The 20,195-nt window shown below is 40.9% G+C and overlaps 2 protein-coding genes across 3 annotated transcripts; one reads left to right on the top strand and one right to left on the bottom strand.

Moving 5' to 3' along the window:
* Positions 1-490: 490 nt before the first annotated feature.
* ttc34 (tetratricopeptide repeat domain 34) lies at positions 491-11,539 on the top strand. Of its 2 annotated transcripts, XM_085444890.1 has the most exons (8): positions 491-553; positions 2,250-3,996; positions 4,163-4,385; positions 4,843-5,035; positions 6,710-6,876; positions 9,396-9,669; positions 9,844-10,058; positions 10,406-11,539. In XM_085444890.1, exons 2-8 carry the CDS (start codon positions 2,279-2,281, stop codon positions 10,949-10,951), a joined length of 3,336 nt encoding a protein of 1,111 aa, XP_085301016.1. In that variant the 5' UTR covers positions 491-553; positions 2,250-2,278; the 3' UTR covers positions 10,952-11,539. The 2 variants fall into 2 exon arrangements, with proteins under 2 accessions (XP_085301016.1, XP_085301017.1); XM_085444891.1 differs by lacking the exon at positions 491-553 and having other exon boundaries at positions 2,107-3,996.
* LOC146684155 (5-aminolevulinate synthase, erythroid-specific, mitochondrial-like) lies at positions 11,197-18,210 on the bottom strand. The gene is made up of 10 exons (XM_085444892.1): positions 17,872-18,210; positions 16,531-16,885; positions 16,301-16,393; positions 15,940-16,162; positions 15,045-15,229; positions 14,758-14,937; positions 13,743-13,907; positions 12,744-13,012; positions 12,096-12,258; positions 11,197-11,825 (listed from the first exon to the last, which is right to left on the bottom strand). The coding sequence occupies exons 2-10, from the start codon at positions 16,862-16,864 to the stop codon at positions 11,662-11,664; spliced, it is 1,776 nt and encodes a 591-aa protein (XP_085301018.1). The 5' UTR covers positions 16,865-16,885; positions 17,872-18,210; the 3' UTR covers positions 11,197-11,661.
* Between the last annotated feature and the right edge of the window lie 1,985 nt (positions 18,211-20,195).

Genomic DNA, 20,195 nt, shown 5'->3' with positions numbered 1-20,195 from the left:
TTTTATATCATGGGTAGGTGTTATATACGCTGTAGCTTCAACCTACACCTTTTCGATTTGTCATTTCTTCTTTTCTTTTAATCATTTCGTGTGCTATAAATGAACCGAATAAAGACAGTTAACCACCGGGAGCACCAGCTACAGCACAGTTTAGAGGCTAACTAAAGACGGATTTAGCATTTTTTTTTTAATCTCTTAAAATGTCTGTAGGAAAATGAACGGCTCTTTGGAGGTATTTCCAAATGACATATTTCCCCCCTTTCGCACCGTTTTTCGTGCTCCCAGCAGCATATCTTTAAGCGCTAACGCCGAGTTAGCGTGAAGGAGCAGGAGATTTTTATCAACAATTTTACGCAGTGTCGCCAATAAGGAAGCTGCAGGCTTCCTACGTTTTCTGTGGTTTTCAAGTAAGCACGAGGGTTAATGGTTTCTATTGGCAACCGGACCCGGATTCTCAAAAACAACAGCTGGCGACGTAAACCGTCCCGTCCTGAGAAGAGACGCGACACAGCCTGGAGGAGTTTGTCGAGACAAAAAGGTTTTTGTGGTTTGTGTATGTGTGGTTTCTTATTATTATTATATAAATATATATTATGCTGTCTCAGTGCCACCTGTTACACACTTGAAAAAATTCCGCTGCAGCTTCTGTTTTGTGAGCGTTGACCTGGATAGCTATTGAATTACAAACATGGAGGACAGTTTTCTTTTGTCGGGACGTCTAATTCAAGACAATAAGTTGACGCTACCCGTGAAATAGAATTTTAAAGACATTTTTAAGTCTTGAGGGATTCAGTATACTGTTGTTGTCAAAAAAGCCGCAGTAACAGGTAGGTTAACAATGGCTCAATAAAAGCCACTGGTACAAATCCAGTCAAGTCGATTTTATTTTACCAGTTCCCTTTGCAGTAGATAAAGTTTTTCTTCTTTTGTCAATGGTAATCTTATTTTGTGTGTGCGTAAAATTTCACCAAACTAATATCAAGTCAGAACAATACAAATACATAGTTATAAATAATAGAAAACACTGTGCAAAAGTTTCAAGCCACTCCTTATGTCTTTAAATTTGGCATCCAAGTAACAAATTTAAGCAACATACTTACCTTCATACAAGACTTTTTTTTTTTCATTTTTAATTTTTACAGTGTTACTGAGGAATAGTTCTCCAGGCTTTCTGAAGGTCTTTCAAAGTTTTTTTCTTTTTGGATGTTGGCTACTTTTTCACACCTTTTCACTCCAGTTTTTGTACCTGATAATTTTCAGATAAATAAAATTTTTTTTTCGGTTATTTTGAACAACTTAACAATGCAATAAAAAGCATAAAAAGTCTTCTAACCCAAGAGTTGAACTAGTGTTGTGTCTACACATAACAGAAAAATTAGCAATTTTATCTTTTTTTTTTACTAGCAGCCTGTCATAAAACATAATGTGTTTTTCTTTAGTTAAATATATTTTTAAAAATACCAAAAATAAAACAATTGTATTTTTGCACCAACAATTGTGATTCTCAAAGATCTATTAGTTGATAAATGTTCCATACTGAGTAATCAGTATAACTCAGTATAACAATATCTTACCTAAAATCCTGAATAATCTGTACTTATGTGAAATATCCTGAATAAAAAACTCAGGAGTCCGCACTAGTAGTAGGAGAAAAGAAGAAGTGGCAGGTCTAAAAAGAATTACAGGAGATGAACAGTATCTTAAGAAAGAAGATAAGAATTAAGAAACAGGGGGGGAAATCCACCATAGATTTGTCACAGGAACTGAGAGATGGATCTGGCTTTTCAGTTCATATGATATTATTCATCAAAGCTTGATCAGAAATGGCTTTTGTGTATGGGAGGCTGTCGAGGGAAACTAGGAGAAAAGGCTGAGATATTGCAAATTACACAAGAACTGGACTGAAGATCAGAAGATCAATCCAAATTTCAAATCTTTTGGTTCAAATCTTTGTCAGTATGTGCAGAAGAGGTCTAGAGAGTACAACAATGAGTCTCTACAGCATTCTGTAAAGCATGATGGAGGCTCTGTCGTGGTTTGGTGCTGTATTTCAAATAATGGTGTTGGGGATCTTGTCGAAATTGATGGAATTATGAACTCTATGTTGAAGAGTAAAGGTGCTTGTTTATGCTTGTTTTTATTACTTCTTCTTCTTTTTCTTTTTTTACATTTCAACATGTGACAGATATATTTTATCCTCATTTCCTCCGTTAACCATTAGACTACAATGTTGTAATTGCTTTCAACAGCCATGAACAATCCCGCCATTTGAGCAATCATGACTGCTTTGGTTCGACCTGGAGTCAATATTTCAGAGATATGTAAGGAAGGAGACAAGTTCCTTCGGAGCGGTGAGCTGGAGAGAGCCACCTCCTTGTACATGTCTGCCTTCAGGACTCACGCCACCTCTGCGGTGTCCCACATGAGAAAACTGGATAAGTCCGGTCTGGATTTGGTGATCGCTACTCTAGAGGGCTGGCTTGACAGTCATGTGAAGAATCAGCCTGCAGAGGGTCTTAATAAAGGTCTTGCTGCTGTTTTCCTCTCCACACTCAGTCCCAACAATCTGTTAGCCACCATTTACAAAATGGAGTCTCTTCTTCAGAGTGACACGCATGCCTGTGAGGAGATTCTTGCTCGTTGCACTGCTATGCTTGAAGGGAAGCGGAACCTTCCTCCAGAGGGTTCAACTCATGTTTTGTTAGAGATAACTCGAGCCCTCGCCTGCTTGTTATCAGAATCTCACAGGTTAAAGGGACTAAAGATTTACCTCAAAGCTTACCGGAATAGCAAGTCTGAAACTGTCACACTGGTGAAGAGCAGACAAGCGGGATACTTACCCAAAATAGTGAAGGCCTTTGCAGAACAAATCATGCTCATACATCCCACTCTGGTAGTTGACAGCAAGTGGAGAGTGGGAACAAAGGACAATGACAAGCTTGAAGAAGAAACTTCTGCTACTGTTATTGAGTTTTTGCTGTCTATTTCACCTAGTAACAAAGAAGTACAGGAACTCAATGCAGCATATTTGTTTTTGATGGGCAGGTTTATGGACAGTGCAGAGGCATACTCTTCCCTCTTGCAGTATGCTCATGGCCAGAAAATACCAGAGAGTACTATAGAAAAATTGCTCCAAGAAACTCCTGAGAGGACAGCCAGACTCTTGACAAGCCGAGCAGCTGCTTGCTTTTCAGCAGGTGGAAAGATTGCAGAGGAGTGCTCAGATTTGGGGAAAGCATTTGAGACTCACCCAGCCACTGCCCGAATTTACTTCCAAAAGCTGTTCAAAGATCAGGGAACTGGGGTGGCAGCTTGCAACCATCTCCGTCAGCAGGCGGAGAGAGGCCTGTCTGATTACAGAGATCAGGTCCTTGTCCGGGCAGATCTGCGATCTACTGAAGGAGTTGAACTTCTGGACCCTGTTATCACTCAGTTACGGACCCTGTGCCATTTAGAACCTGGTGGGGGAGACAGAGAGTTGCGGGTCCGACTGGCTGATTGTCTTCTCCTCAGAGGAGAGCACAAAGAGGCCCTCTCTATCTGCAGCCAGCTAGCTGCCGCACAAGGTCAGCAGAGCTATCAAAGCACGGTCCACGTCCTTCGCGGATATGCACGATTGCTCTCTGATGACCAGAAGGGTGCATTAGAAGACTTTCAGGCTGTGATTGAACACAATGCCCCCCACCCATCCAGCTGTGTGCGAGCACTTTGTGGCAGGGGCCTCCTGCGAATGATGGGTGGCTTAAACTACCTGACTGCTTTAGACTATGTGACAGCCAGCAGGCTGCATGCTCAGGAAACAGCATTTGCTGTGCGCTGCTTGGTACCCTGGAACTACCGTGGGCTGCTGTTTACTGTTCTGCTGGAGCAGGGACGATTCATGCTTGAAGGGTCTAGAGATCACAAACCCAAGTCCAGTTCTGGTGAAGACTCCCAACAGCACCAAAAGGAGGAACATATGCAGACCCTATCAAAGAGGGACAACCACAGATCAAGGTATGTTTGTTTTAGATATGGTTTACTGAGCAATGCTTTCTCAGAGAAAATATTTTGGCATGTCACAGCAGGAAAAGTCTACTTTATTGCATGGTATGGTCTTTGTTGTGTGTTTTCTCAGTGTGATTGTTGTCCCGTTGTGTTTTTTTTCTGCTTTGTACGTTAGGACTCCTGCTGGTGTCCATTCCCTTGCTCTGTTGCTGATGGAGCTCCAGCCCAGTGCCGATGGGCCTCAGATCTTGGCAGCAGATGCCTTGTACCAGCTTGGTCGGGTGGAGGAGGCTTACCGATTGCTGCTGTCCATCGGGCCCACCAATCCTCGGGCACCTATCTTGGCTCGCCTTGCTTTGCTGCAGCTGCACAGAGGCTTTCTTTATGACACCAATCAGGTATATAAGTTTGAGGTACCAATTTTTCATGTTTAAATGGATTCAGGATTTTTTGTTTCCTGTTTAGGAAACCTAATTTCACACTTGCTTATTTTGTAAAACATATATAAATAAAGCAGGAAGCTGAGTGAAAGCAGAGTGTAGTTCATTATTAGTAGTTTTGGGGAAACACCTTTGTTTATTTAACTAGTTTCCTTTGAATAATTTCTGGATGCACCTTCAAAGTAATTACATTCATGATATAAGGAGCTATGAGGGCTCAAATGTGAAAAAATCTTCAGCGATCAATTCACTTCTAAAATTACCTGATAAGCATCCAAATGTCTGATTTCAGTGTGCGGTAGCTACAGTTTTGTTTTGAAAAGTGTAGCTTTGAGTTTAAAAAAAATGTTAACAATGATTTTAACCACCGAATAGTCCTGATTTACTCTTCATGTCTGTCAATTTTTTCCTGTAGCTGCTGAAAAAGCTCATCTTGTGTGGTGATACCAGCTGCTTGCGCCCCCTGTTGGCAGTGGCACAACAGAAAGACAGAGCACTGCTGCAGGGACACTCCCACTCAGCTGCAAAACGCATTTTGGACCGAGCAAGCGAGGAATGTGCTGTCAGAGAGGCTGTGGCATATCTCTCCATTGCAATTATGGCCTCTGGTGAATAGAATCTGTTTGATGAGTTGTTGATATTTGGTACTGATCTGTTGCTAACTATTGATAGTATTAACATTGTTGGTTGTTGCATGCAGACTGGAGTAATGATTTGTGGAATTCAGCACAAAACCCAAGCTTTTTTTAGATTTCACTTTAAAATGTCTTGCAGAACATAACACAAATTACAGATGAGGATAGAATAATTACGCCCACAATGAAAATTTCATTTTTTAAAAAGTATTTCCAGATGCCGGTAAACAGAGAGACAACTTTTTGACACAGCTTTTCCAAACATCCTATTTTTATTTTGGATGATTAGTTGATTTTTACGGAGCCCCGCAAGGGACATGGGAGAAAAAAAAATTACGATGAACTTTTGCGATGTCTTTTACTTTGGACATAGAAACGAAATTATTCACAATAACTGCCAGAGTCAAATTATTAGCCTCCATGATGCTAACAGTTAGTTGGGCATCATTTTTGTGTAGTGTGTAGTCGTTTATTATAGTTTTCAACAAGTCTGAAATCAGGGCTTTTTACAAGCCAGTCAATAACATTCACTTTGGTCTCCTGGAATTAGTTCTTCACCTGGAGTCCCATATATTTTGGGTCGTTATCATGTCAGACAAAGTGATGACCCAGACCCAGTTTTGCTGCTGATTGGTTGAGGTGTTCTTTTAAAATCTTCACAAATCCATCTTAGTTTGTGATTCCTTCCACTGTGACGAGATTCCTATTTCAAGCCGCACTGAAGCATCCCCACAGCATATTACTCCCACCGCTGTGTTTTTCTCTGGGTACAGTGTTCGTTGGGTTATACAGCAGCGTCTCTTTGGCCAAAGAGCTCTAGTTTACAGGCAGCATATTCTTTCTGCAGGGTGTCTTTAGTATATTACAGTCTTATTTGAAAGTGTCTCTTGTGCAGTGGTGGAGTTTTTTTCTTGCAGTCTATTCCTGTGCAGGGCTGCAGTGACTGTCTTTTTTGAGACTACATTTCCCAACTTGGCTAAGTCATTCACAAGTGTCTTTACATATCTCTCTCAGTAGTTTTTTTTTTCCAGAGTCATTGAAATCGTTTGCTTCCTACCTCTACCAGGCTTGTTCTGTATTGTGTGGCTCTCTTAGAATTTCTTAATGATGCTTATCACTCCAGTCCACTCCATCTCCTGCTTTATGCACATCAAGATTTTTTTTTCTCAAGCTAAACTGATTTTTGTGTTTTTGGCATGATGGTTTTTCAAGTGACAGCTCAAAGCCTTGCTGAAGTTTTTATACTGTTTGCCATTTTTACAAGCCTTGAGCATTACAATGTTAAACTACATTATATCACATCAGTGGTTTGGGCTTTGAGTTTTTAAGGGGGCTAATTATATTGACTGTGGTAATTCTTGTTTCTTTCTGAAATAATTCTGTTATTGTGTCCAAATAGAAATAATTTTAACTGGAATTTTAAATATCATTGGGAGAAATGAATGAACTGAGCATTATGTCCTCATCCGTAGGTAGATTAGCCATGCATTATTTAACCACACATCTTTTGTGGTTAAACATAAGACCTGAAACCAACTTCTACTGTGTGTATTTGAATCTATGATTTATTTTACACAAATATTGAAACTGACACTAAAATGAGATTACACATACATATAAAAACAGTCAATTCATTGTTTTTCTCAGGTGGCGAGGCAGCTGAATCACTACTAGAAAGAGCGAGGTGCTACGCTTTGCTGGGTCAGCGAAAAACAGCCATATTTGACTTCAGTGCCATTCTGAAGGAGCATCCGAAACACGTGCATGCCCTCTGTGGAAGAGGTTTCACATATCTCATGCTGAATCAACAAAAGGTTTTTTTTTTCCTCTAGTCTTATCTATCATTGAAACTCGATACTATTGCCCTTTTTGTTCAGGTGGTTACAGCTAAGTGCTTGAGTGATATGTTGCTTGTGAAACAGCTGTAGCGTAAAACAACCTGAGATTCCTTACTATTAAGTCAAACTAAATTATTGTACAATTATTAAATAAAATGTTCTCCTCTGGGCTTTCCTGATAACAGGAATTTAAGCATTCGAATAATTTAAGCAACAATCATAGCTTTAAAACATACAGGGAGTGCAGAATTATTAGGCAAGTTGTATTTTTGAGGAATAATTTTATTATTGAACAACAACCATGTTCTCAATGAACCCAAAAAACTCATTAATATCAAAGCTGAATGTTTTTGGAAGTAGTTTTTAGTTTGTTTTTAGTTTTAGCTATTTTAGGGGGATATCTGTGTGCAGGTGACTATTACTGTGCATAATTATTAGGCAACTTAACAAAAAACAAATATATACCCATTTCAATTATTTATTTTTACCAGTGAAACCAATATAACATCTCCACATTCACAAATATACATTTCTGACATTCAAAAACAAAACAAAAACAAATCAGCGACCAATATAGCCACCTTTCTTTGCAAGGACACTCAAAAGCCTGCCATCCATGGATTCTGTCAGTGTTTTGATCTGTTCACCATCAACATTGCGTGCAGCAGCAACCACAGCCTCCCAGACACTGTTCAGAGAGGTGTACTGTTTTCCCTCCTTGTAAATCTCACATTTGATGATGGACCACAGGTTCTCAATGGGGCTCAGATCAGGTGAACAAGGTGGCCATGTCATTAGTTTTTCTTCTTTTATACCCTTTCTTGCCAGCCACGCTGTGGAGTACTTGGACGCGTGTGATGGAGCATTGTCCTGCATGAAAATCATGTTTTTCTTGAAGGATGCAGACTTCTTCCTGTACCACTGCTTGAAGAAGGTGTCTTCCAGAAACTGGCAGTAGGACTGGGAGTTGAGCTTGACTCCATCCTCAACCCGAAAGGGCCCCACAAGCTCATCTTTGATGATACCAGCCCAAACCAGTACTCCACCTCCACCTTGCTGGCATCTGAGTTGGACTGGAGCTCTCTGCCCTTTACCAATCCAGCCACGGGCCCATCCATCTGGCCCATCAAGACTCACTCTCATTTCATCAGTCCATAAAACCTTAGAAAAACCAGTCTTGAGATATTTCTTGGCCCAGTCTTGACGTTTCAGCTTGTGTGTCTTGTTCAGTGGTGGTCGTCTTTCAGCCTTTCTTACCTTGGCCATGTCTCTGAGTATTGCACACCTTGTGCTTTTGGGCACTCCAGTGATGTTGCAGCTCTGAAATATGGCCAAACTGGTGGCAAGTGGCATCTTGGCAGCTGCACGCTTGACTTTTCTCAGTTCATGGGCAGTTATTTTGCGCCTTGGTTTTTCCACACGCTTCTTGCGACCCTGTTGACTATTTTGAATGAAACGCTTGAATGTTCGATGATGAAGTCCAGACGCTTTTCTTTGCAAGCTCCTTTGACTACGATGACCTGGATGACTGAGAACCTTCACAGACATTTCGATGATCACGCTTCAGAAGCTTTGCAATTTTGAGACTGCTGCATCCCTCTGCAAGATATCTCAGTATTTTTGACTTTTCTGAGCCTGTCAAGTCCTTCTTTTGACCCATTTTGCCAAAGGAAAGGACGTTGCCTAATAATTATGCACACCTGATATAGGGTGTTGATGTCATTAGACCACACCCCTTCTCATTACAGAGATGCACATCACCTAATATGCTTAATTGGTAGTAGGCTTTCGAGCCTATACAGCTTGGAGTAAGACAACATGCATGAAGAGGATGATGTGGACAAAATACTCATTTGCGTAATAATTCTGCACTCCCTGTACAATTATATAATGGGATAAAGCCTCACCACATATGTTTTTTTTCTTCTGGTGGACCTGAGAAATGTCTCTTAAAAGACATTTTCAGTATTTATTTTCAGTAATTGCAGAAAATGAACCCAGGACCTGACTAAATGTAACAGTGGTAGCTAGTTTAAAGCCCTTTTGGTGTAGCCTGGAGAGCGTATATCATATTACTCTTACACCTTGCCTCCTTGATATTAAAGTGTTAATTTATCAGTCTGTGTTTAGAGAAATTGCTTCAGTTTTATAATATTGTAATAATAAAATCACTTTCGGTGAAATGCCCCACAGGGACCCTAATGTTGAATTAAGAATAAAAATTAATGCCAAGGTTTCCAAGGCTACTTTCTCTCTTCGTATCATTGAGCCTTTAACCTAATTTGAGTTTTCCCCTAAACATAAAGCGACACCTTGTGGCTTTCTGGGGAAATCTGTTTGAAAAAGGGGTGCCACAGAATTGTGATCTTTATAAATATACCAGTCTTATGCTAACACTTATTAACATGGTCTAGAAAAATTATGAAAAGTATGATATGCATGTTGGACTGCATGTTGAAATAAAGTATAACATTTGAACTCTGTTCTCCCTCTAGGAATGTACTCATGATGTCCTGGCAGCACTTCAGATAAATGCTGACATAGTGACCAAAGACATTCTTTCACTCAAGGACAGGGCACAGAAGCTGGTCTGTGATTGGCTGCATCAGTTCTGTCGTACCAATCTGTCAGATATTGTGGCCACTCATGGTGTTCCCTGCCATGAAGAGCATCTTAGAGAGGCTTTCATAATTGGTGGAGCTTTGATGAGGGCTGACTGTAGAAACCCCAGATGGCATCTGCTCTATGTGGACATCCTTTTGGCAAAAGGTGAGATTGTGGGGGAAATTTTCTGAGCCGGATCCTTGCTAGGATTGGAAATCATCTGCCTAGCAGCTTATGGCTTAGGCTGTGTGACGTTTCCAATTTGACAAAAAGCACTATTGCACCTGTCATCCCCTGTTCTCAGTAATCCATACTTCTGTTATGGTCCACCTGCTCCAGGTGAGGTCAAATCAGCAGGCGTGCATCTGTGCCAGATATTTGGCCAGGAGCCAAGAGATGCAGTGGCCCAGGCTCGGGTGGGTGTGGTGGATGCCTGGCAGAAGAAGTACTGCAGCGCAGCTCGCAGGCTCAGCAAACTGGCTGAGAAGGATTCATCCTATTTTGACTTCTTGCTGGCTCTCATCCCATTTAATCAGCGGAAATGCATGGCACAGGTAAGTGTACAGGAAACCCAGATTTAGTACCAGATGAGCAGATCTGCCAAAGTTGTTTGTTCTGGCTTTGTCAGCGTTATTTTTCATCAAAAAAAAAAAATGTTTATGTCAGGATATTTCCATGATATTACAAAAACCCCATGTCATTTCTCTCTATTGAACCAATGGGTGTTATAGTTGTATGTATATATTCTATGTATGTATTTTCATTTATGGTAAAATACAGTACAAACATGTGGCGGGTCCACCATCTCACAATGACTATCTTAGATGCCTAAATTAGATGGCAAAGTCAATAATGTGAATCTGATACATATCTACTCTAAACTACATGTACACTGGGACAGGAAGCAGCTCAGGAGGCCAACAGTGTGTCATCATGTGGTCAGTGGAAGCAGGCGCTCACCCTCCTGACTGTGGCAGTACAATCAGGGGGCAGTCAGAGAATGGAGTATCTTCACCAGCGGGCTGTGTGCCTGGCACAGCTGGGCTTACATGAGCGGGCTATATCTGATCTGGACAGAGTTATACAGAAACACGATGGACCTGACTACAGCTGTTCAGACCACCCTCAAGTCCGGGTGGAGGATTTGTGCTTGCGAGGTCGCAGCCTGGTGCTCTGCTCCAAAGAAGGGCCAGCTCTGGAGGACTTCATCCGGGCCCTGGAGCTCAACAGAGAACAGGCCATCAAGTGTGTGGAGGCTGGGCTAGGAAAACTGCCTCTGGCTGAGTGCTTCCTGCGGGGGGCGCTGCAGCATTATGGGGAGCAACATCTCAGTAAGGCTTGGACCTTGATTGAATGTGGCCTCCTTTTGGACAGTGAGAACACAGAGCTCCGCAGACTGAGGGCAAAAGTCAAACGAGAAGTGGCCAATCCTTGCAACGTGAACTAGTGTTGACTGTGAACTGGACACAGAATCTCCAGTGGAGCCGCAAAAGCTCCAATCAGGTCAATGTCCTACCTCAAAATTAGAAACAAAGAAAAGAAAAACCTAATCCCAATCATTTTGTTATGCTCAGCTTCCTAAATTTCATGGGATGTTTGGTGCTTCCAGAGCACCCATTGCTACTGTTCATATTATTCCCTCAAAGTTCAGTTTAAACTTACAGGATTAACATCAGTGTCTTTACGATTACATCAAAGCAAAAATATTTATTATAAGAGGAGTAAGTGAATTCATATTTAACACCACAAACACTTATGACATAAAACATTAGCAATGTAATTAATATGATAATCACAAAAAACAATAACTATGCTATCATAATGTATAAGCAAAATCATTCAGCGTTCAATGCTGTCACACCTAGATAAGTGATATAAGAAAGTGCCAAGTGTGCAGGTTTTATGCTTTTCAAATGAAGACAAATCTTTAATCATATCCATGGTGGCAAACACAATTTAGCACTCAGAAGTACATGTGATTATAAATACTGAAATTTAGTTCACACTGCTGCCATTGGAGAATAATTAAACATAATGTCAAAACACAAGTAGTTTTCACTGTGCCTCTACTACGACTTTTTGCATTGTATGATGTATATAGCATTAGATTTATGCATATACTGCTCATGTAGCTGAGATGAAACATTCACTGTGGTATTATGCATACACAGTAATGTATTGTGGTTCCATATTGCCAAAGTAGGACTTCTCCCACTCACTCATGAGGTCAAAGTGCAGTGGGCGGTCACAGAAGGTGCAGGAAGCGGTCGCCGGGCCATTGAGCAGAAGACCTGCTTCCTGCCAAACATCCACCAGTTTCCCTGTGAATGATAAAAGTGTTTGTAAGAATAAACAGTTAAATGTTGATATTTATTTTCTTTTAAAATGTTTAAAAGTTCTGGTCTGATTATTCTAGCACGTGCCATTTTTTAAGCTCCCCATAGAGCACGGTCATTTAGGGGAGCAGGTCAATGTCAAGAGAGCCACAATGTCTTGTGGGAAAACATTTGCACTGACCATTATCCCCATATTTTGCCAGATATTTAGCAGAACACCTCTGACCTAATTACAGCAAGTGGCCTCACACTCACCCACAAAGTACTCCATCATTTTGGGGTTGTGATGAGGAGATGGAGCCAGTCTCAGCAGCTCCTCACCACGAGGCACTGTGGGGTAGTTGATGGCCTGTACGTAGATGTTGTGCCTCTCCAGAAGGATGTCACACACCTTGGTGTTCAGCTCAGCGTTGCCCACCTGGAAAATAAATCATAAAAGATGGCACGTGTCATTTAGGAGAAACTTTTATTCTGCACAGTTAGGTAGTGCATACATGGATGAATCGTTTTACTCAGCCTGTAGAGTCTAGATTAGATCTCTGGAATAATTATGGGCTGCTTAATTGGTTAGTTCTACTCAAAATTTCAATCTGTTAAAAATAATAAAAAATTCTAAACTAATTAAATAAACTGGTATGCAGTTGTTCAAGCCTATTATACAATTTTAAGACTCAGTTTACTTAATTGTTTACTTATTTGTGCAATTTAATCACGATTAAAGACTATAACTAAGTCTGTGTTACCCTCCCGACTTCATCTGACCTACGTTGTACTTTCTAGGTTTATAAAATGAATAAGTATTATAATATATATAATAAGGAAAATCAGGTTTAACTAACAAGTGATACTGAAATAGCGGTGGCTGTAATCCAGTGTCCATTTAGCTGTGCTAAATCTTTTTACCCGAATGGGGATGATGTGGCTGGGGCAGTTGACCACCGGTAGGCCTTTATCCATGAGCAGCTGCCTCATGTGTTTGACATTCCTCTGGTGGGCTCTGCGGAGCGCCTGCCCCTCTTCACTCTTCAAGACCCGCACAGACTCCAGCGCTCCGGCCAGGACCATCGGGGGAAGGGCCGTTGTGAAGATGAAGCCGGCTGCGTAGGAGCGCACTGTGTCCACCAGGGCAGCGCTGCTGGCGATGTAGCCTCCCACACAGCCAAAGGCTTTACCTGAAATAGTAACAAATGACAGATTCTATGTAAAGTGGTGGGGAGAGCATTTATTAAGTGTAAATAAAAATGACATACTTTTTTTTTCTTACATTGCCATTTTGTATAACTTTATTATTTCTACATTAATACATTTCACAGGTGTAATTTTTTTTTAAGTTATTTACATTTTTATTGTAAAAATATGATTATTGTGACATCAATATATAAACATTGAAAAAAGCAGAATGCATAAAAAATTTACACAAAATGTATTAAGTCTGAATCAAATGAATTTTAATATTTCTAACACACCAGCTAAAACACTCCCAAGTCAATTTGTATCAGTTTCTTAGTTAAGTTTCATCATTATTTTTTTCATTTACTGTCATGTGAACTGTTGTAACCAGACTTTGAAAAAGTCTGATGTTGTAATCCAGGATTAATTCACAAGGATTTCTACCAAAAGCCTTGCATCAAGTTTGACACCACGCAGTCTGCCTGTGGACAGTTTTATCAGAACAGCCAGAGAGGGAGTAGAACTGACGCTCAGCTGATAAAACCTCTGCTTCCTGTGATGAGAGCTCACTTCTCTCCTGACCTTATTGAACCAACAGGGGCGCAGTATCATGCCTGTTAAAAGTTATTGCTCCTTTGTTGGCAATGCGACAGTGACAGTTACTGCAGCAGAGGCTGTAAATGGGAGTTGGAAAGGACAAAACTGTTGGTGTGAGAGAAGTGGATAACTCACCTAAGGTTCCAGAAACAATGTCAATCTTGTGCATAATGTTGTCTCTCTCGCCCACTCCAGCTCCGTGGGCTCCGTACAGGCCCACGGCATGAACCTCATCAACAAATGTCAGCGCTCCGTAACGATGGGCTACATCGCACAGCTCTTCCAGAGGACATATGGCACCTGAAAAATTAGAACGGTGTTTAGGTGAACAACAGGGTATAAGAGTAGCAAGTATTTAAGATCTAAAACAGGTGACATACTGAAGGAAAAAGCACAACTTTTCCAATAGCTGATCCTTGATCTGGTGTTTTCATGATGGAGGTGGAGAACATGTCAGCCCAAATGATGCTAAATTTGATTGAAAACTGGTGAATCTCAAGGCCATGGTTTATGACTTACCAGTATGTAATCTTCAGAGTCATAAAACCATTCAGTGACTAGTGCACTGTAGATGGGGGAGTTTTCATTGATAAAGAGGTCACTCCCTTTTGGAGAAAAATGTTTAAGCAAAGACTAATTAATCACTCACAGCAACTTTACGAAAAAGAGACACCGGATCCCTCAACTGTAGAGGGTCAAAGGATGGGTGTTTTTCCTTTAATTTGTCAACCACCGCATCCAAAATGTGTGATTAAGAAGTATGTGGTGAGTTATTCTCACAGATTTTGGAAACAAATATTTAAATCATAAAAGAACACATAAAAGAATTTAAAAAACATGATTAATATCAGTTTTTGCTTTTAAAAGTATGATCAGCTCGTGCTTTATGGAGCTGTCACTGGTGTAATATGCTGAAAAAACTGAGCTGAGAACAATACAATACTCTTTATCAAATATCATTTTAAACTTATACTGGTGATAATTGTTGAACTTTTTAAAGGAGGTGCATCTGCTTAGAAGGGAACTCCTTCAAGGTATTATAATTCCAGCTGATGACCCCCTGAAGCAGCTTGAGAGAAAGAAATAATGGAAAAATAAGAGTCTTGTTTCCAAAAGTGCTTTTTCAAACGTTTGACTTCGTGGTTCTCACCGTCCATTGAGTGCACAGTCTCAAACGCCACTATTTTTGGTGTCGTAGGGTCTGAGCGTTGGAGCAGTTCCTCCAGGTGTCGACTGTCATTGTGGCGGAAGATGAAACGCTTGGCTCCGCTGTTCCTGATGCCCTGAATCATGGATGCGTGGTTCCCAGCATCGGAGTAGATCTCGCACCCTGTACAAAACAGTGAATAGATCATTAAACAAATAAAAAACAACTGCTAACTGCTAAATAACTAATAAATAGTTAACATTGATTTTAATGTTGAGGTAATTTTTTACCTGGCAGCATCTTAGCCAGAGTGAAGAGGGTGGAGTCATTTGCCACAAAGCAGGAGGAGAAGACCAACGCTGCATCTTTCTGGTGTAGCTCGGCAAGCTCCTTCTCCAGAGACACATGGAAGTTGCTGGTGCCTGAAATGTTCCTCGTCCCACCAGCTCCTGCACCATGCTTGTCCAGAGCATCTCTGTGGACATCCACAACAAAAAGGTACAACATCAAGCCCAGATACAAAACAATGAAACCAGCTCCCTGTTTCGACTTGCGAGACAGACACACTCTCTGTTTTTAAGAGTAGGGTTGAAATGTTCCTTTTTGATAAAGTTTATAGTCCGGGGTGGATCACACTCTCTGTGTGTTTACACACCACTTTGCATTCAGTCTTTAGTTATTATTAATCTCTGTCTCTCTTCTACAGCCGGTCTTCTGCCCCTCACCATTTACCAGTCATTGCAAATGGAAATCTCGGAGTCTGATTCTGCTGGCAGTTTCTTCCTGTTAAAATGGAGTTTTTCTTTCCCACTGTTGCCAAATGCTTGCTCAAAGGGAGCCTTCTGATTGTTGGGGTTTTCTCTCTATAAGCATACCTTAAAATAGATAAATAAAACTGCATTAAACTGAAGTGAATCGCATATCTTCTACACTGTGCCCAGTATGCTTATGTTTTTCCGTCAAATTCTCGAGTCCTTTGAGTTTATTTGGTTTCACTTCTTGCAAGAATGATGCAATTTAAACATAAGATTACCCAAGACAGTCTACAGCTTTGTATCGCCATAAGGATAATTAATTACTCAAATCCAAACAGTATCTGCAAATATGTGGTCCAAAACCAAGTAGTGCATAGATTAAAATTTTGAGCCGCTGAAAAGTAATATGATATTTGCTGGGTCCTGTTACCTGATGGCGCTGAAGACCCGTGGGTGCCGACTCATTCCTAGATAGTCATTGCTGCACCAGACGGACACCTGGGAGCCTTCCCGCCCAGAAATGGAGTAATCCTCAGCAAACGGGAAGACCTCAGCACTCCTGTTCACTGTCTTGAAGACTCTGTATGTGTGGTCCTTCTTTTTCACAGCAATCTTCTCCATGAAGAACTGATCATAGTCATAGCTGGGGCCAGCTGTGGAAAGAATAGTTTTGACTGGGCTTCAGTTACTCTACAGCATCCAATAGACAGCTTTTTATTGCTGAATATTTACCACAGAATATTACAATGAAATGCCTGGAGGGGTAAAGCCCTTTTATTTGTATAACATACCCATGTTGTCTTTGAGGAGGTGGGTAACACTGTTGGGTTGAGCTGAAGTTGGGCACGCAGAATCCTTTACTCCTTTCAGAGAAGCCATCAAACCTGTCAGAGAGGAGTGTGATTGTGTCAAATTTATAAATATTTTGTCCCCTATTTTTGTAATTCGTCAGATTTTCTTCTATTAAAGCTCAAATTCTGCTACTCTGATGACAGCATCGCTGCAGGTACTTAATTCCTACCACTTTCTTGAACATCCTCCTGTACTTCAGGGCTGGCTCGGACCATTCCAATCTGGGAGCTGACAAAAGGGCATCCCTTTGATACGGACACAGCCACCTGAGTAGCAGTTTGAGCAAAGAGCCTCCTTTGTTCAGCTGTGGGAAGCTGTTGATCCTGGGGTTTGGGGGCCGAGACGTTCAGCTTGGCTTCCAGAGAGCCCGGGCCGCTCACGGTGATCTGATGAGCGATGAGGGGGCAGTGATTCGCAAGAGACAGCAAGGCGGCTCCGGTTCTCCTTAAAGCCGGCTTTGGAGCCAACTTGAGGAAGGGGCAGTGATGGAGGAAGGCAGCCATGATACTGAAGCTGTTCTTACTCTGGGTTAAGACAGAAGATGGGACAGAAGATTTTGCCTTACGTGGGTGAAGATTATAAATTACATAGCATAGAGTCTCTGTGATACAACCCAGATTTATTTATTTAATTACTTTAGGTAAAAATAGCCTGTTTTAGTCAAATACACTATATGGTAATTCCCTAACTCCCTTCACAAATGATCTAAAGCTCATGCCTTAGCTTAACATGCAAAAATGCAAAAAATGCAAAAATGCAAAATGATGTTAACTGGTAATGGCAACTTGACTGGTAATGGCTCAGCTTAGAAAGCAGTAGGTGCCTCCTCCTGGGTGCGGCATGGAGCAGCCGCTTATCTTAACTCTGCAGGCACGTAAGAGCTACTTACTTGCATCATCAGCTGAGTCTGATTACCATGGAAGCTTTCAAATAATCCGATAAAACAGACGTTTCTTTTTGGTTAATGGCCATTATTTCCTGAGTCCGAAAAGTTTTTCAGACTCAGGAAAAATACTCACTAAAGCACACTCTACCACACAAATGTACTGATGTATATTGTAATTTGCTGGTGAGCACCTGTATGTGTAGTTTAGTTGGCTACCGGAACAGGTTCTATGATTTCCCACATTATTTTTGTAGTCAGCAGAAATAGTGTGGGAAGCAGTTGTTGTGAAGTCTGGGTTTTCTCTTGAAGTCTGATGTTATCTTTAACTGCTACTTCCATTTAAACCACAAAAGTAGGTCAAATAATTTTTTCACCTTATGATTGTTTGGTTAATTACTTTAAATACATTTAAATACTGACGCACAAAGCAACAAGAAGAAGAAGGCAGCTAACCAACAAAAAATGAATACATCCTCATTTATTAATTAATGATGGAGTATCCACACCAGATGTTTTTATCTCAGTTAAGAATATTTAAATCAAGCATATACAATTACAACAAAAATAAAATAAAAACAATGACTATAATTGATCAGAGCAGGGTTAATAATGAAGAAAACTCACCTGTTGACCTGCACTGAGGACGAACTTCCAAACAGCAAATAGGCAGAGGGTCAGTAAGTGTCAACAAGTTACTGGTCAGATGTTGAGGCGCATTATGCAATCAGCTGTTCCCACCCATCAGAGGTGTCTGCGGATCTCAGCTTTGGGGGGGCCACAAAAGGGTGTTGTTTGTGTTTGTGGGAGGTGCAAAGACACTGATAGGGTTCCTATCGGCACACGCTGTGTTGTGGCACGCGCTGCCACTTAAAATAATGGTGAGAACAAGTTTGTGGTAACAATCTCAATATCTTCATGTTCCACAGCTTGTGAATATGAGATCTATTACACCACAACAAAGAGTGCACGAAGATGCCGCAGATGATGAGCCTAAATTATCAGATGACATGATGTCATGTTCAAGTCACACTGCAATTTTCTACCAATATAGAAAGCAATGCCATCTCCTATAATAAACCACACTATCAGGTTCTTTTGGCTCTTTGTGTTTTACTTTAACAGAGAAATGAGGACATTGTATGATTAACATTTCTTTATGAATGTTCATAACACATACAGTTTTATAGGTTTTAAAAAAAAAAAACATAGCAAAAGCTGTCTCTGTGATACTGTAATGTACTCACACAGAAACAGTTTATACAGTAGAGCACAGTACAGAACAGATGAAGGTTAGAGAAAATAAATGTTCACAAATTATTTGCTCTACTTGCAAATGTATTGCATTTTCCTTTAAATACTTGTATTTTGGGGTGTTTATACTCTGGGCGCTAGTGTTATTATCTCCATTGTGACTATAAAGAGACTTTACAGAACACAAATAAAAACAATGGTTTGGCTATAGGAAAGGTTTTGGTGTATTTAAGGCTTTGGAAATATTATAATTTTGGCTGATTGCATTAAAAGTGTGTTAAGGGCTACCTAGAGCATAAACAGCACAAATAATTGTGGCATTTCTTACTTTACAACGGCACTGCACTGCCACTTAAAAGGTTTATTTAAAAACATAATTGGAGCATTCAATTCATACTGATTATAGTCGTAAACTGTTGAATGAGATGACCCAAATGGAGACTCTGTAGACAGACTGTAAACACAGACGGTAATAAACCTGAAATGGGGACAAAGTGATGAAAGGAACTAATAAGCTCTCATACTAACAGCAAATTCAACTAAGAAACAAAGGTTCAAAATAATAAGGAAATATAAGATGAAAAAGTAAAGACTAAACAAACTAAGAACCACATAGAGAATATTTCATAATAAACAACAATATAGAGTCCATTAACTGCTGACAGCTTCTTGTAGATATCCAAAGTCTCAGTAAACACCTCCATCAATGCCTCATCAGGCAAGTTGTCATTAGAAAAAATGTTTAAACTAAACTAACAATTACTAACTAAGCAGATTTCCTCTGTAATTTCATGTGAGTTTAGTTAGTTTTTGTTTTCCAATTTTTTAGTTAACTAACTGTTTTTCAGATTTAGTTTTAAGTTTAGTTTTAGTTAAGATGGTCCCAACCATCTCAACCTTGCCTCTCGAACTTTCTCTCCAAACCGCTCAACCTGAGCTGTCCCATCTTACTCATCTCGTGGCTCAAGAGTTGGGAGTTCGCCTTGAAATCGGAAGGTTGCCGGTTCGAGCCCCGGCTTGGACAGTCTCGGTCGTTGTGTCCTTGGGCAAGACACCTCACCCGTTGCCTACTGGTGGTGGTCAGAGGGCCCGGTGGCGCCAGTGTCCGGCAGCCTCGCCTCTGTCAGTGCGCCCCAGGGTGGCTGTGGCTACAATGTAGCTTGCCATCACCAGTGTGTGAATGTGTGCGTGAATGGGTGGATGACTGGATATGTAAAGCGCTTTGGGGTCCTTAGGGACTAGTAAAGCGCTATATAAATACAGGCCATTTACCATTTACCATCCTCTCCATCCCGGTCACCCCCAATGGAAACATTGACTGCCGCCTCCACCTCTGCGTTCTGTCTTTTTTTTTTTTAGAGCCACCGTCTCCACCAAACCACACATCTAGCAGGTCTCAGCAAGAGTGAAAAGCTCTTGCTGCCATCCGTCTGTCACAGATACCCCACCTCTACCACGACAGTACTCTCCACCCTGCCTGGACTCTCTTCTTCACTTCTCTTAAACGCATCACTGATCACAGTGCGAGTAATAAATCAATATATCAGGAGCTCCTTTTTTTTTTAATTTTTTCTCTCTTTATCCTCCTTCAGCCAGCCTATAACGTGACAGCGTCTGTGCACTCTCACCAGCAGGTGGAGATGATGCATTCCTCGGACTTTTATGAATCGCTGCTTCGGGGTCGTGTAGAGGCGGAG

This window comes from Copadichromis virginalis, linkage group LG20 (genome assembly GCF_057382275.1).
Source record: "Copadichromis virginalis isolate Kocher_CV1m ecotype Utaka linkage group LG20, C_Virginalis_male_GT1.1, whole genome shotgun sequence".
Taxonomy (NCBI): Eukaryota; Metazoa; Chordata; class Actinopteri; order Cichliformes; family Cichlidae; genus Copadichromis; species Copadichromis virginalis.
This window is presented reverse-complemented; position numbering and strand designations above follow the sequence as displayed.

Coding starts and splice junctions, on each gene's coding strand:
- ttc34 (XM_085444890.1), top strand. CDS start 2,279: ATGACTGCTTTGGTTCGACCTGGAGTCAATATTTCAGAGATATGTAAG. Junction 9,670..9,843: donor GGACATCCTTTTGGCAAAAG/GTGAGATTGTGG, acceptor CACCTGCTCCAG/GTGAGGTCAAATCAGCAGGC. Junction 10,059..10,405: donor AGCGGAAATGCATGGCACAG/GTAAGTGTACAG, acceptor ACACTGGGACAG/GAAGCAGCTCAGGAGGCCAA.
- LOC146684155 (XM_085444892.1), bottom strand. CDS start 16,864: ATGGCTGCCTTCCTCCATCACTGCCCCTTCCTCAAGTTGGCTCCAAAG. Junction 13,908..14,757: donor GACTGTGCACTCAATGGACG/GTGAGAACCACG, acceptor CTAATTTTTCAG/GTGCCATATGTCCTCTGGAA. Junction 12,259..12,743: donor GCCACATCATCCCCATTCGG/GTAAAAAGATTT, acceptor TTTATTTTCCAG/GTGGGCAACGCTGAGCTGAA.